We start from the raw sequence: 14,356 nt of genomic DNA on the forward strand, positions 1-14,356 counted from the left end.
CGAATCAAAACGTCGCCTATCTATTCCTCCAGAGATGCTGCCTGACCTGCTGAGTCATTCCAGCACTTTGTGTTCTCCACTTGGAGACCAAAGAGTAGAAGTTGGACTCAGTTGCAAGGGTGAGAACATTCAATAGTTGGGGCACGTTATGATCCTTTGCCAGGATACGATTTTTGGCAATGGTTGGATCAGGTAGCAATAAACAAGTTTGGTTTGGTTCAACACAAGTTTTAATTTTGTACCCGAGTTGACCTTTATTTTAGATTGTGGAGTTCAACTAGGCACATGCTCAATCATAGTCTGAAGAAAATCACTTATCCATGTCCTCCAGAGGTGCCGCCTGATCCACTGTTATTCCAGCACTGTGCTTTAGACTTTAGAGATACATCACAGAAACAGGCCCTACAGCCCACCAAGTCTACACCAACCAGCAATCCCCTCTGCACTAACACTCTCCTATACACGGGGAACAATTTACAAAAGTCAATTAATCTACAAACCTGTACACCTTTGGAATGTGGTGGGAAACCAGAGCACCCAGAGAAAACCCATGCGGTCACAGGGAGAACATACAAACTCTGAACAGATAGCACCTGTAGTCAGGATCGAACCCATGTCTCTGGCGCTGTAAGGCAGTAACTCTACCGCTGCCCTACTGTGCCACTCTCTCACGATACTACTATCTGCAGTTCCTTGTATCTCCTTGTGCAACCATTTATAGGTTAATTGGATTCGGCAAAATAAATGGTAAATGGTCCCTACTGTGTCGCGATAGTGCTCGTGTACGAGGTGATGGTCAGTGATGACTCGGTGAAGGTAGGGCCTGTTTCCGCATTGTATCTCTAAAGTCTAAAGACATGTTGGTTTCATAGATTGATTGGCCACTAAAAATTGCCCAGATTCTACCACCGAACAAATGCTTCCCTGTTTCAGTCCTTTCTTTAAGCAGCAGTACTTTCTCAAAAGGCACTTGCAGCATTCCATGTGAATAACCAGAGTTTTGTAAAATCTCACCTACCTGAATTAGAAATTTAGCTCCATTGCCACAAGAAGGCACTTGGAGTACCACCAATATAACATTCTTAAAATGTGTGGGATTAAGTAGAACTCTTTCATGTTTCTGGAGAGAAGAAAACATTACTCCGCGGGTCAGGCAGCAGCTTTGGAAGATTGGAAAGGGGGATGTTTTGATTTACGATCCAAAGATGTCTCCTTTTTCTTCCGACGTCTGAAGAAAGGTCTCGACCCAAAACATCACCCATTCCAACCCTCCAGAGATGCTGCCTGACCCGCTGAGTTACTCCAGCATTTTGTGTCTACAGTTTAAACCAGCATCTGTAGTTCGTTCCTACACTCTTTCATGTTTGTTTGTGAATCACCATGTCTTACAACAAACAATTGTTGAACATGCATTCAGAGTGGTTCAGGTCACTGTGCCTTTTAAGAGGATTCAATGATTGAACTTAAAAGGAGTCCTGGGAGATGTTAGGTACACATACAAAACAATAATTGATGCATATCCAACTAAATCACGCACAAGTTGAGTGTAAGATGCATTTGAGAAGCCTTGAAGAATCTTGATAAAAATGTACAAATGTGCGACAGGCAAATTATCAGCTTTCTTTCGGTGACATATTTGATCAGTCTTTTGTGAGTACCCTAGCAACCGGATGCCAACATGGCAGCAGAACTAGCAACTACATGCAGTACATGAGTTAAGAGTTGATATTACAAAGACACCAGATATGAACTGGAACAATGTCTTACTGCAGATTTATAGGCACTTCAGATACATCACCATCACCCTAAATAACATGTCAGAGTCATATAGCAAGGAAACAGGCCCTTCGACCCAACCTGCCCACAATAGGTGGTGGAGGCAGGTTCCCTGGATGCTTTCAAGAGAGAGCTAGATTGGGCTCTTAAAAATAGCAGAGTCAGGATATATGGGGAGAAGGCAGGAACGGGGTACTGATTGGGGATGATCAGCCATGATCACATTGAATGGCTCGAAGGGCCAAATGGCCTACTCCTGCACTTATTGTCTATTGACTAAAATGTCCCATCTACACTCGTTCCACCTGCCCACAAAATGGGACAAGTTGGTCTTTGAAATAGCCAGCACAGGTGACTGAAAGGCCTCTATCTCTGTTGTAAGCTCAGATGAAATGAACACACAGAAAACCAATATGTTTGGTTTCACTGCTTCACCCGTCTCTATCATCGTTTGTTGGCAGCATCAGTGAAAGACCACAATTAGAGTCACAGAGTCACACAGCATGGAAACAGCCCACCGAATCGCCACTGACCACCCTGTACACTCGCACTACCCCACATACTGGGGGCAATTTTACTGGCCAATTAACCTATGAACTTCTTCATCTTTGGAGTGTTGGCAGAAACCAGAGCACCCGGGAAAAACCCACATGGTCACAGGGAGAATGTAAAACTCCTACAGACAGCAACCGAGGTCAGGATTGAATCCGGTTATTTGGCGCAGCAAGGCAGCAACATTACCGCTGCCCCACAGCTTCCCGTGCTCCAAGGAATGAATTTCTAACCTGCCCAACTGTTTCCCTATAACCGAGGCCCTCAATTCCCGGCAGAATCCTTGTAAAGTTATCCAGCTGTTCTTAGTAGACGAGACCAGGATAGTGCATTAATCAAAGCATGCAGAATAAAACGAGCAGTGCAAATTCCGTCATGGCTCGGTGCTGAGGTAGGGTTGTGGTTAGAGTTGTGGAGGGTGGGTCAAGAGGCTGATTGTCCCTGGAGACCTGGATCGCAGTGCGGAATAGACCTCTGGAACTTTGTGCCTCTCCAATGGAAATATAATCTTCCCTTTGAGAATACAGAGTAGAGTCCCAGTTGAACAGCTTGAACGAACAAGAACGTACCTGTGGGAGTTTATCATGGTCCATCTCGTGTCTATTCCAGTAGAGGTAGCCCACATCACCTCGAGTAAGGATTCCATGCTGTGGATCTCTCAGCAAGTTACCCTGGTCATCAGACTGAAGGTCACCATTGAAAACGTTTGGACTGGCTCTTCCAGTGAGCATGAGATTTATAAGTGCCTAGAAAGCAAGCCAAAAGGTTCAAAAAGCTTTATCTCTACAAAGCTGAGGCCACGCGCCAACTCTTGGACACCTCCTCCTACTTACCCTTGGACCATGACCCCACTGACGAGCACCAGGCCACCATATCTAGCACCATCACCGACTTCATCAATTCCCACGCCCTGCCCGACCAAGCTTCCAACCTCATCGTTCCCCAGCCCTGCACGGCCCGTTTTTACCTTCTCCCCAAAATCCACAAACCCGGCTCTCCTGGCAGACCCATTGTCTCTGCTTGTTCGTGCCCCACCGAACTCATCCCCACATACCTTGACTCCATACTATCGCCCTTGGTCAAATCCCTTCCCACCAATGTTCTAGGCACCTCAGACACTCTCCGCCGCCTCCGCGCATTCCACTCTCTAGGCCCTCACCCCCTCATCTTCACCATGGATGTCCAGTCACTCTACACCTCCATCCCCCACCAGGATGGCCTCAAAGCCCTCTGGTTCTTCCTCGACCAGAGGAGCAACCTATACCCAGCCACTGACACCCTCCTCCGCCTAGCAGAGTTGGTCCTCACCCTCAACAACTTTACATTTGACTCCTCCCATTTCCTCCAAACACAAGGCGTAGCTATGGGCACACGCATGGGCCCCAGCTACGCCTGCCTTGTTGGGTACGTTGAACAATCCTTGTTCAATACCTACCAGGGCCCCATCCCCGACCTCTACCTCCGTTACATTGACGACTGCTTTGGGGCCACCTCCTGCACCCACACACAACTGACTTCATCAACTTCACCACCAACTTCCACCCGGCACTCCAATACACCTGGACCATGTCCGACACTTCCCTACAATTCCTTGACCTCCCCATCTCCATCGCAGGGGACAGACTTCTGACCGACATACACTACAAACCAACTGACTCACACGGCTATCTGGACTACACGTCTTCCCACCCTGCCCCCTGTAAAGACTCCATCCCCTACTCCCAATTCCTCCGCCTAATCTGCTTCCAGGATGAGACGTTCCACACAAGGGCATCGGAAATGTCCTCGTTCTTCAGGGAACGGGGATTCCGCACCGCCACCATAGATGAGGCTCGCACCAGGGTCTCATCCATACCCCGCAACACTGCTCTCTCTCCCCATCCCCGCACTCGCAACAAGGGCAGAGTCCCCCTAGACCTCACCTTTCACCCCACCAGCCGGCAAATACAACAAATAATCCACCGCCATTTCCACCACCTCCAACGTGACCCCACCACTCGCCACATCTTCCCATCTCCGCCTATATCTGCCTTCTGCAAAGACCGCTCCCTCCACAACTCCCTTGTCAATTCTTCCCTTCCCTCCCGTATCACCCCCTCCCCGGGCACTTTCCGTTGCAACCGCAAGAAATAGAACACCTGTCCCTTCACCTCCCCCCTCGACTCCATTCAAGGACCCAAGCAGTCGTTCCAGATGCGACAAAGGTTCACCTGTATCTCCTCCAACCTCATCTACTGCATCCGCTGCTCTAGATGTCAGCTGATTTACATCGGCGAGACTAAACGGAGGTTGGGCGATCGTTTCGCCTAACACCTCCGCTCAGTCCGCAATAACCTACCTGAACTCCCGGTGGCTCAGCACTTCAACTCCCCCTCACATTCCCAATCCGACCTCTGTCCTGGGTCTCCTCCATTGCCAGAGTGAGCAACACCGGAAATTGGAGGAACAGCACCTCATATTCCGCCTGGGTTGCTTGCGTCCGGTTGGCATGAACGTTGAATTCTCCCAGTTTTGCTAGCCCTTGCTGTCTCCTACCCTTCCTTTACCCTCGAGCTGTCTCCTCCCATCCCCCCGCCCTCGGGCTCCTCCTCCTCCCTTCTCCCACCACCAGTCTGAAGAAGGGTTTCGGCCCGAAACGTCACCGATTTCCTTCGCTCCACAGATGCTGCTGCACCCGCTGAGTTTCTCCAGCATTTTTGTGTACGTTCAAAAAGCTGTTGTTGAGTTGTGTTGTCGCTGTGGCTAACTTTGACTCAACAATGAAAAGGCATTCTCCTAGAAATCCAGCTACCAAACCCATTCTGTGATTGCAGGCATTTCCCTGCAGTGTGCTAGTCTCTGTACTGCATTGAACTATGAGTTGCGTGCAATCACATGCTGGCAGCATTGGTTAGATGCAAGAGGCAGCTACCTCAGGACAATGGAACACCTGCCCCTCTGATTACTGGTATGATTTGATTGCCCTAGTGACTGCGTGATTGAGGAAGATTAAATGATACTCAATGGATTTTGGGAAACAAAATTGCTGGAGGAACTCAGCAGGTCAGGAAGCATCTGTGGAGGGAATAGGCAGGCAATGTTGTGGGTTGGTTGACGAGTCCGAAGAAGGATCCCCAACCTGAACCATCATCTGTCTATTCCCTCCATAAATAATGCCTGGCCCGCTGAGTTCCTCCAGCGGTTTGTGTTTTGCTCAAGATTCTCGCATCTGCAGTTCCTTGTGTCTCCTTAGAAGGATGAGAGGTGGTTTCATGTAGGATTCTGAGAAGTGTTAACAGAATGGATGCCAGGAGCTCCTTCTGTCATCCACGGTATCCATTGCTGTGGTCTCCTATATATCGGCGAGTCCAAGCATAGATTGAGCTACTGTTTCACTGAACACTTATGTTTAGTCCACCTTGGCCTATGTGATCTCCTGATTGCCAAACAATCCCATACTGACCTTTCTGTCTGGTGCCCTGTCCACTGTCAGAGTGAGGCCACACACAAATTGGAGGAACAGCACCTCATATTTCGCTTAGACAGCTTACAACCCAACAGTATCAATGTTGATTTCTCTCTTTTCAAGTAACCCCTGCATCCCCGCTCTCCCTCCCCCACCCTAGTTGTTCTACTAGTTCCACTGTTCGCATCCTTGTATCCCTCCGTTATCATCTCCACCGCAGAGAAAAACGGGCAATTATGTGCTCCACCCTTCCTTGGTCATCTGTTGCCGGCCCTGATTTGTTCTGGCCTTTTTCTATTGCCAGTTCCCCTCCCCACCTCCCCTGTACATTTAATCTGACAGAAGGGTTACAACCCAAAAATGTCACCCATCCTTTTTTCCCCCCCGAGTTACTGCAGCACCTTGTGCCTACATTTGGCCCTTTCTGTCAGTCTGGACACAAGGAGTAGACCATATATGACTGGAATGAGGAGAAATCGTTTATTGCAGCATATTTTATGATATTAATACTTACTTGCCGACAAGTGAAGTTACCGAGGCTTAACTGCAGGAGATAGGGGGTTGTATGATCTAAATCTTTATGCAGCCTGTAATAAAGAATAATAGAATTAGGAGTTCAATATGAAGCCAAAGAAATCCGCAGGCACACTGCACTTTACGCTGTTTGATTATATTAATCAAACTTGCTGGGGCTTAAGACTGTGAAGTAGTTAGCCAAAATTAACTGTGCTTTCTTTCTTAGGGATGAAGCTTACTGATAGAGAAGAAAAGACATGCAGGTTTGTAGGTTAATTGGCTTCTGTAAATTGTCCGTAGTGTATAGGATAGGGTAGGGGTGGTTGTTGGGCGGTGTGGACTCAGTTACCCAGAGGGCCCGTTTCCATGCTGTATCTCTAAGACTAAACAAAAACTAAAAAGTTTAAACAATGCAAAAGGACAAAAGCCGATCATAAATATACATTTCACCTTCTTCACTATTGAACAATAAATGGACGCAAAGCATAACGGTGGTGTGAATGGAATGGCCCACATCTAAACACTGTACAACATGGGGCTTCTAATGCGTCATCTTCCTGCAGAGGCATTTATTGGGCGACACAGTGGTAAAGCGGGTAGACCTGCTGCCTGACTGTGTCGGAGACCCAGGTTCGATCCTGACTTCTGGTGCTGTCTGTGTGGAGTTTGAACGCTCTCCCTGTGACTGCATTGATCTCCCCCGGGTGATCCAGTTGCATCCCACATCCCAAAGACGTGGGTTTGCAGGTTAATTGGCCTCTGCAAAATTGCCCCTACTATGCAGTGAGTGGACGACATAGAACTAGTGTAAACAGGTGATCAATGGTGGGGGCGAAGGACTAAATATGCTGGTTTACAAATAAGTTCACAAAGTTTGAATAACTCAGCAAGTGTGGGTAGGTGATGTATTGCGTTGGGACTTCTCTTCAGACCCAATCCGAAACGTCACATTTTCTCCAGAGATGCTGCCTGACCCGCCGAGTTATCCTTCAGGATATACATGTTACTCATTCATAGACAATTCAACTATAGACAAGCTTTCTTTTTCTTATTTACCTCTGAACATTTCTTGAATAATTTAATCTATGGTGCCAAAATAAAGTTAGTGAAAGATGGCGCAATGACGCAGCGGTAGAGTTGGAGCACCAAAGACAAGGGTTGATAGAAAAATAGGTGCAGGAGTAGGCCATTCGGCCTTTCGAGCCTGCACCGCCATTCAATATGATCATGGCTGATCATCCACTTCAGTACCCATGTTCGATCATGACTATGGGTGCTGTCTGAATGGAGTTATATGTTCTCTGTGACCACGTGGGTTTTCTCCGGGTGCTCTGGTTTCCTCCCACACTCCAAAGCCACACAGGTTTGGAGGTTAATTGGCTTCGGTAAAATTATAAATCATCTCTAGTGTGTAGGATAGTGCTAGTGTACGGGGTGATTGCTGGCCGGTGTGGACACGGTGGGCCGAAGGGCCTGTTTCCACGCTGTATCTCTAAAGTCTACAGTAAAGCCAAGGTCCACAGTATTGCCATCGACTCTGATCCCTTACTTTTCCAGAGTCCTTGAGAAGAGTAGACTGTAGAGGAATAGAATGGCCCCATGACTTCCCTCACCTTTAAACTAATTGCAGAGAAAAGAATGGGTTAGTTCACGTTCATAATAAACTCCACAATTTCAATAACACTTGACTACAATGTTTGTTGCAAGATTTCTGAAGCTGTCCATATCACATTCCTTTGGCTTTTGTTATTTAGCTTTTAAATACCAAGACACAAGGAACTGCAGTTGCTGGTTTACAAAAAAAGATGAAGTGCTGGAGTAACTCAGCGATCAAGGCAGAGTCTCTGGAGGACATGGATAGGTGGCATTTCGGGTTGGGACCTTTCTTCAGACTGTGGAAGGTGGGGGAGGGGGAAGAAGACAGGTGTGGCGGGACAAAGCTTGGCAAGTGTACATGAGGCTGGGGGGGGGGGGGGGGGGGGGGGGGGTGGGGGGGATGGGGGCAGGAGATTAGTAGGCAGGGGGTTTGGACAATGGCCAGAGTTAAAAAGCGTGAGATAAGGAGAGAAGTGGAGCAAATTGTGAAGCCCGGGGAAGGGATACAATTGGAAGGGGCTGGGGTGATGTGTAGCAAGGAACTGCAGTTGCTGGTTTAAATCGAAGATAGACACAAAAAGCTGGAGTAACTCAGCCGGATATGCAACATCTCTGGAGAGAAGGAATGGGTGAGGTTTTGGGTAGAAACCTTCTTCAGTCTGAAGAAGGGTCTCGACCCAAAATATCACCCATTCCTTCTCTCCAGAGATGTTGCCTGTCTCACTGGTTACTCCAGCATTTTGTGTCCAACTTTGAAGGAAGGGGAGAATTGGGCCTGAATCCATGTAGGGCACAAGGAAGAGGAGGGTGGTGGGAGCAAGGTTTTGCATGTTATCCAAACAGATCAGATAATACTATACACAAATACAATCAAGCCAAACTCCTTGACTAGCGTCTGGCTTGTTTGTAGCCAGATAATCACTCCATATCTTCCCCTTATCTATATCTATGGAATGGTATACGAGTACAAAAGATACAGTAAAGGGGAAAGTACAGTGCAGAATACAGTTCTCAGCATTATAACGCAACAATTCCATAGACAAAGTCCAATGTCCGCATTGGGGTTTGGTGAATCCGGAGTGCGGAATATAGTTCTCAGCAAACCCAGAAGACAGAGCCATGTGTTATAGTCATAGAGAGTCATAGAGTGATACCGTGTGGAAATAGGCCAATTGGCCAAACTTGTCCACACCGGCCACATGTCCCAACTGCACTAGCCCCACCTGCTTGCATTTGGTTCATATCCCTCCAAATTTGTCCTATCCATGTACCTGTCTAATTGTTTTTTTAAATATTGGGACAATCCCAGCCTCAACTACCTCCTCTGAAAGCTTGTTCCATACACCCAGATTCCTATTAAATCTTTTCCCCTTCACCTTGAACCTATGTCCTATGGTCCTCGATTCCCCCACTCTGGTCAAGAGATTCTGTGCATCTACCTGATCTATTTCTCTCATGATTTTATACACCTCTATAATGTTACCCTTCATTCTCCTGTGCACCAAGGAATAGAGACCCAGTGCCTAAAGACCATTGACCGGAGGGGTGGGAGCCGGCAACGATGGACACGAGAAGCTAGGCCGGTAGGAGAGTGAACCTGGGTCTTGCCTTCTGCACTCAGGTCTGCCCGCAGGTGACAAAGGTGGACGGGTGAGGAGAGGGACGTCAGATTGCTGGATGATCGGGTAGAGGCTGGAGGCCCTGCAGTAGCTTGGGGCTCGCCTGGATTTGGCACTGCTCCATAAGACCTCGAGCACAGGCCGGACTGGACTTTGAAAATGGTGTCAAAACCTGGCACCTCTTGCATGCATTCTTAGTGAACTATTTCTGTACCCTTTGCTATTTGGGGATTGTGCTTTAGGATGGCAAGACTTTACTGAACTTCATGCACTCTAAGAATTTCACTGTGCTTTTGCACATGTGACAATAAAACACCATTGACCATGGATTGAAGGGGCAATTATATCTCGTCTTTGTACTTACACAGTGGATCTGTTCCATCACAAACTGCTGGAGCTTTGCCTTATCAGTGAAGCTAAAGAGCTGAAGCTGGGGTGAAATAAGAGAAAGATGCATTAGTTACACATTTCTTGTGCAGGATTTAGAGATAAGTTAACAAAAGCTCTTGCGAGTAGAATTCTCAAAGCAGTTCTCTTGCCACCCCCTTAATGTTGGTGGGAGGGGAGTAAAATACCAGAGAAATGGGATGCAGGAGTCCAAGGTTTATGAGAATCATTCCGGGGATGATTGGGTTAATGTATGATTAGCATTTGACGGCACGGGGCCTATACTTGCTGGAGTTTAGAAGGATGAAGGGGAGACGTCATTCAAACTTACCACATAGTGAAAGGCCTGGATGGAGTGGATGTGGAGGAGATGTTTTCACTAGTGGGAGAGTCGAAGACCAGAGGGCACTGCCTCAGAATTAAAGGAAGGAGATGAGGAGGAATTTCTTTAGTCAGAGGGTGGTGAATATGTGGAATTCATTGCCACAGATGGCTGTGGAGGCAGTCTTAGGATATGTTTATGGCAGGGGTTGACAGATTCTTGATTAGTAAGGATGCCGGGGGTTATGTGGAGAAGGCAGGAGAATGGGGTTGAGATGAAAAGATAGATCAGCCGTGATTGAATGGTGGAGTGGACTCGATGGGCCGAATGTCCTAATTCTGCTCAAATGACATGAACCTATGAATTCAGTACTGCTGAATTGGTTACCAACTTATCCATGCTTGAGATGGCATCAAGTACTTCTTTAAGTATCTGGTCTGACGATGAATCTCGACTTGAAATGTCACCCATTCTTTTTCTCCAGAGATGCTGTCTGACCCGCTGAGTTACTCCAGCTTTTTGTGAGTAACTTCTTTAAGTCATCTGAGCACCTTGTGGGAACCATTCACAATATACATAATTTGTGTGAGTTCAATATGCTCTAAATGAAAGCTCAAGTTAAAGTCCTGTGCATAGGCCCTGTAGATGCCATGATTGGTGTTAGAACCCAAAGTGATGGAGTAACTCAACAGGTCGGGCAACATACCTGGATGACATGGATAGGCGACATTTTGGGTCAGGATCCTTTTTCATCTGATGTTATTTCTTGCATAATAATGCACTTGAGTATCAGCAATGACTTTTATGCTTGAGGCTCGAAAGAGGATGGATACACAATGTTGCTTAACATGACAACTGGGACTTAAAATAAATCATCCTGCTGCCAATACATTTTGATTCAGGGTCAAGTAGAAACCACTTAATTCACACCACGCATCATCCATAAATTTATTAGATCTCATGCAAATGCCCAGCGGCCTTGCACCAGAGGGGGAAACAGACTCCATTTGACCCGTTTGACAGAATTATTGTTCTTTAGCAGCTTGATTTGTTGACTTTCAGAGAGGTAAATCACCGACAGTGTGCTCTATGTTTACAGGCTCCTGCACCCAAAAATAATGTGACCACTGAGACCATTTATTGTCGGTTGGGAAGCAGTGAAGTGTTGCATCTGATGGTATTTTTATGTGCAAGCAGATCGCCTGGTTTAAATATTTTCTCAAAATAACAGATTGTTGTGCTCTCCTACCGTGTGCGTGTGTGTGTGTGTGTGTGTGTGTGTGTGTGTGTATATACGAATACTGAACATTGTTTTTCATTTATTATATAATAATATATTCTTTACAGAGTACATGTTTAGATGTCTGAGCACTTTTTCAGGTGAGGCAGAGGTTCACTTGTACCTCCTCCAACCTCATCTACTGTATCCACTGTTCCAGGTATGGGCTCCTATATATCGGCGTGACCAAGCGCAGGTTCGGCGATCGTTTTGCTAAACACCTCCACTCAGTCCGCCTAAACCTACCTGATCCCCCGGTTGCTTAACACTTTAACTCCCGCTCCCATTCCCATACTAACCTTTCTATCCTGGGCCTCCTCCATTGTCAGAGTGAGGCCTTCTTTATCTCTGTATCTCCCTCTCCCCTGACTTAGTCTGAAGAAGGTTCTCAACCTGAAAAGTCTCCCATTCCTTCTATCCAGAGATGCTGCCTGTCCTGCTGAGTTACTCCAGCATTTTGTGTCTATGTTTACATGTCTGTTGTGCTGCTCCAAGTAAGAATTTCATTGTTCTGTTTGGGACACATGACAATAAAACACTGTTGACTCTGCTTATCTGCTTAAAGCAACCAGCATCATCAAGGACCCACACCACCCTGGCCACCCTCTCATTTCACACATAGACACAAAAAGCTGGAGTAACTCAGCGGGTCAGACTGGAAAAAAGGAATAGGTGACGTTTCGGGTCGATAAGACCTAGTTTTCACACCTACTTCCTACTCATTTTACACATACCGTCGGGAAGGAGACACAGAAGTCTGAAAACAGTGAACACTTGGTTCAAGAACAGCTTCTTCCTGACAATCATCAGGCTCTTGAACTACAAAGCACTAACTAAACTATGAACCATAGACTGTCTTTGGTTGCACAAAGGACTTTGGGGCTTTTTTTTGCACAAGTATTGGAGGTTACTAATTTATTGAAATTTTGTTTATTATATGTGATCTGTGATTATTGTGTTAACCAGAGCATGGAAATTGAGAGCCAGGTGACATAGGTTTAAGGTGAAGGGGGAAAGATTTAATAGGAATCGGAGGGGTAACTTTGGTGGTGGGTATATGGAACAAGCTGCCAGAGGAGGTAGTTGAAGCAGGGACTATTGCAACGTTTAAGAAACAATTAGACAGGTACATGAATAGGACAGGTTCAGAGGGATATGGGCCAAACGTAGCCAGGTGGAACAAGTGTAGATGGGACATGTTGGTCAGTGTGGGCAAGTTGGGCCAAATGGCCCGTTTCCACACTGTATGACTATGCTGCTGCTTGAGCATTTCACTGTTCATTAGATACGGTACAAACGACAAATAATCATTCTTGCCTCTTATCTGTAGCTTTATGTAAATATGCCCCAGATTTTTAGACAAAATTACAAAATGACAGAATGTTACAGAGAGCATTTAGTCTGCAAGGTCAGTATGAGCCTCATATAAAAGCAATCCAACTAGTCCCATTGTCCTGCCCTCTGCCTATTCAGTAGCTCTACATATTCCTTCCATTCAGCAGGTAAGATATTATTTAGCGATTAAATGAAATAACTTAGCTCAACAGCTGTATGCGTGGGAGTGGTCTTACCCGCTCTGTGTAGGTATCGATTTTGTAATTGATTGCAGGAGCAAAACAACATTCAGTGGTCACCAAACAAACAAAGCTCTGGGCTCCTTCTCCCGCTGTCCACAAAATGTCAGAGATTGCAGCCGCCAAAGCCTTTTCCTGCTCTTTTTTGCTCACTTTTATCATGCTGTAGGCAGATAGAGAAAGTGCAAGATACCGTCATAAAACTTTGTGACCCAAAATGGTCAGTAGCAGCCAAGAGCGAGATGCTCCAGTGGTATTTTTTTTACCTCAGGTACACAAAGATCAAAACCGGGTCTCTGGGACTGCAAGGCAGCAACTCGACCACTGTACCACTGTGTTGTCCTTGTTGCCAACAACTAAATGCTGGAAATGAATTTTTTATTCCTGGCGAATGTTGGTTTTTCCCCCCAGAGTAAATGAGGAATATAGAACGTAGAACAGTCCAGCACAGGAACAGCCCACAACGTCTGTGTTGAACATGATTCCAAGTCAAACCACTCTCATCTGCCGACACGTGATCCAATTCCCTCAATTCCTTGCATATCCCTTTGCCTAACTAAAAGTCTCATAAATGCCAGTATCGTATCTGCCTCCACCACAATGCCTAGCAGCGCATTCCAGGAACTCATCACTCTCTGTGTAAAGAAACTTGTCCTGCACATCAGGGATAGTGGACATTTCCCCGCTTCCGTCTGAAGAAGGGCCCTCACCTGAATCATCGTCTGTCCATTCATTCCACAGACACTGTCTAACCCACTGACTTCCTCCAGCACTTTGTTATTTGCAGTTCGAGGTTCTAGTTTAGCAGAGATGCCTTCCAAGTGCAAGTAGACACTCAAGATGAGAAGAGACGTCCGGGGTCTCCTTGTCTAACAAAGTTTTTTTCTTCATTGTCTTCTTTACCCTGATTTGCCCAAGGACTACTGCCCCAAGTGTGATGGGAGTATCCCAAATAGATACATACAACCATAGTCATACAGTGTGGAAACATGCCCACTGGCCCGACTTTCTCACATCGACCAACATGCTCCACCTACACTAGTCCCACCTGCCTGCACTTGACCCATAACCGTCTAAACCAATCCTACCCATGCACCTTTCCAAATGTCTCTTAAATGTTATGATAGTATCTGCCTCAACAATCTCCTCCAGTTATACACCCACCACCCTTTGTGTAAATAAAAAAAAAAAATGCCCCTCAGGTTTCTATTAAATCTTTCCCTCCTCGGCTTAAACCCATGGTCTCTGGTTTTCAATTCCCCTACTCTGGGCAAGCATAACGGGGATGTT

General features: G+C 46.4%; 1 protein-coding gene across 5 annotated transcripts in view; it reads right to left on the minus strand.

Annotated features, from left to right (window-relative positions):
- Window positions 1-14,356, minus strand: part of mindy4b (MINDY family member 4B) — a 44,186-nt gene that overhangs the window by 8,817 nt on the left and 21,013 nt on the right. For all 5 annotated transcript variants that reach the window (XR_008724549.1, XR_008724551.1, XR_008724548.1 and 2 more), the window contains 5 exons: window positions 13,064-13,229; window positions 9,869-9,934; window positions 7,839-7,909; window positions 6,288-6,360; window positions 2,898-3,074 (listed from right to left, as the gene is read on the minus strand). Coding sequence is in view for 1 of the 5 variants with exons in the window: in XM_055645733.1 (XP_055501708.1) it covers window positions 2,898-3,074; window positions 6,288-6,360; window positions 7,839-7,909; window positions 9,869-9,934; window positions 13,064-13,229 (553 nt within the window). In the remaining 4 variants the exon portion in view is untranslated. The remainder of the gene's footprint in view (window positions 1-2,897; window positions 3,075-6,287; window positions 6,361-7,838; window positions 7,910-9,868; window positions 9,935-13,063; window positions 13,230-14,356) is intronic.

The sequence above is a fragment of the Leucoraja erinacea genome, chromosome 14 (genome assembly GCF_028641065.1).
Source record: "Leucoraja erinacea ecotype New England chromosome 14, Leri_hhj_1, whole genome shotgun sequence".
Classification (NCBI taxonomy): Eukaryota; Metazoa; Chordata; class Chondrichthyes; order Rajiformes; family Rajidae; genus Leucoraja; species Leucoraja erinaceus.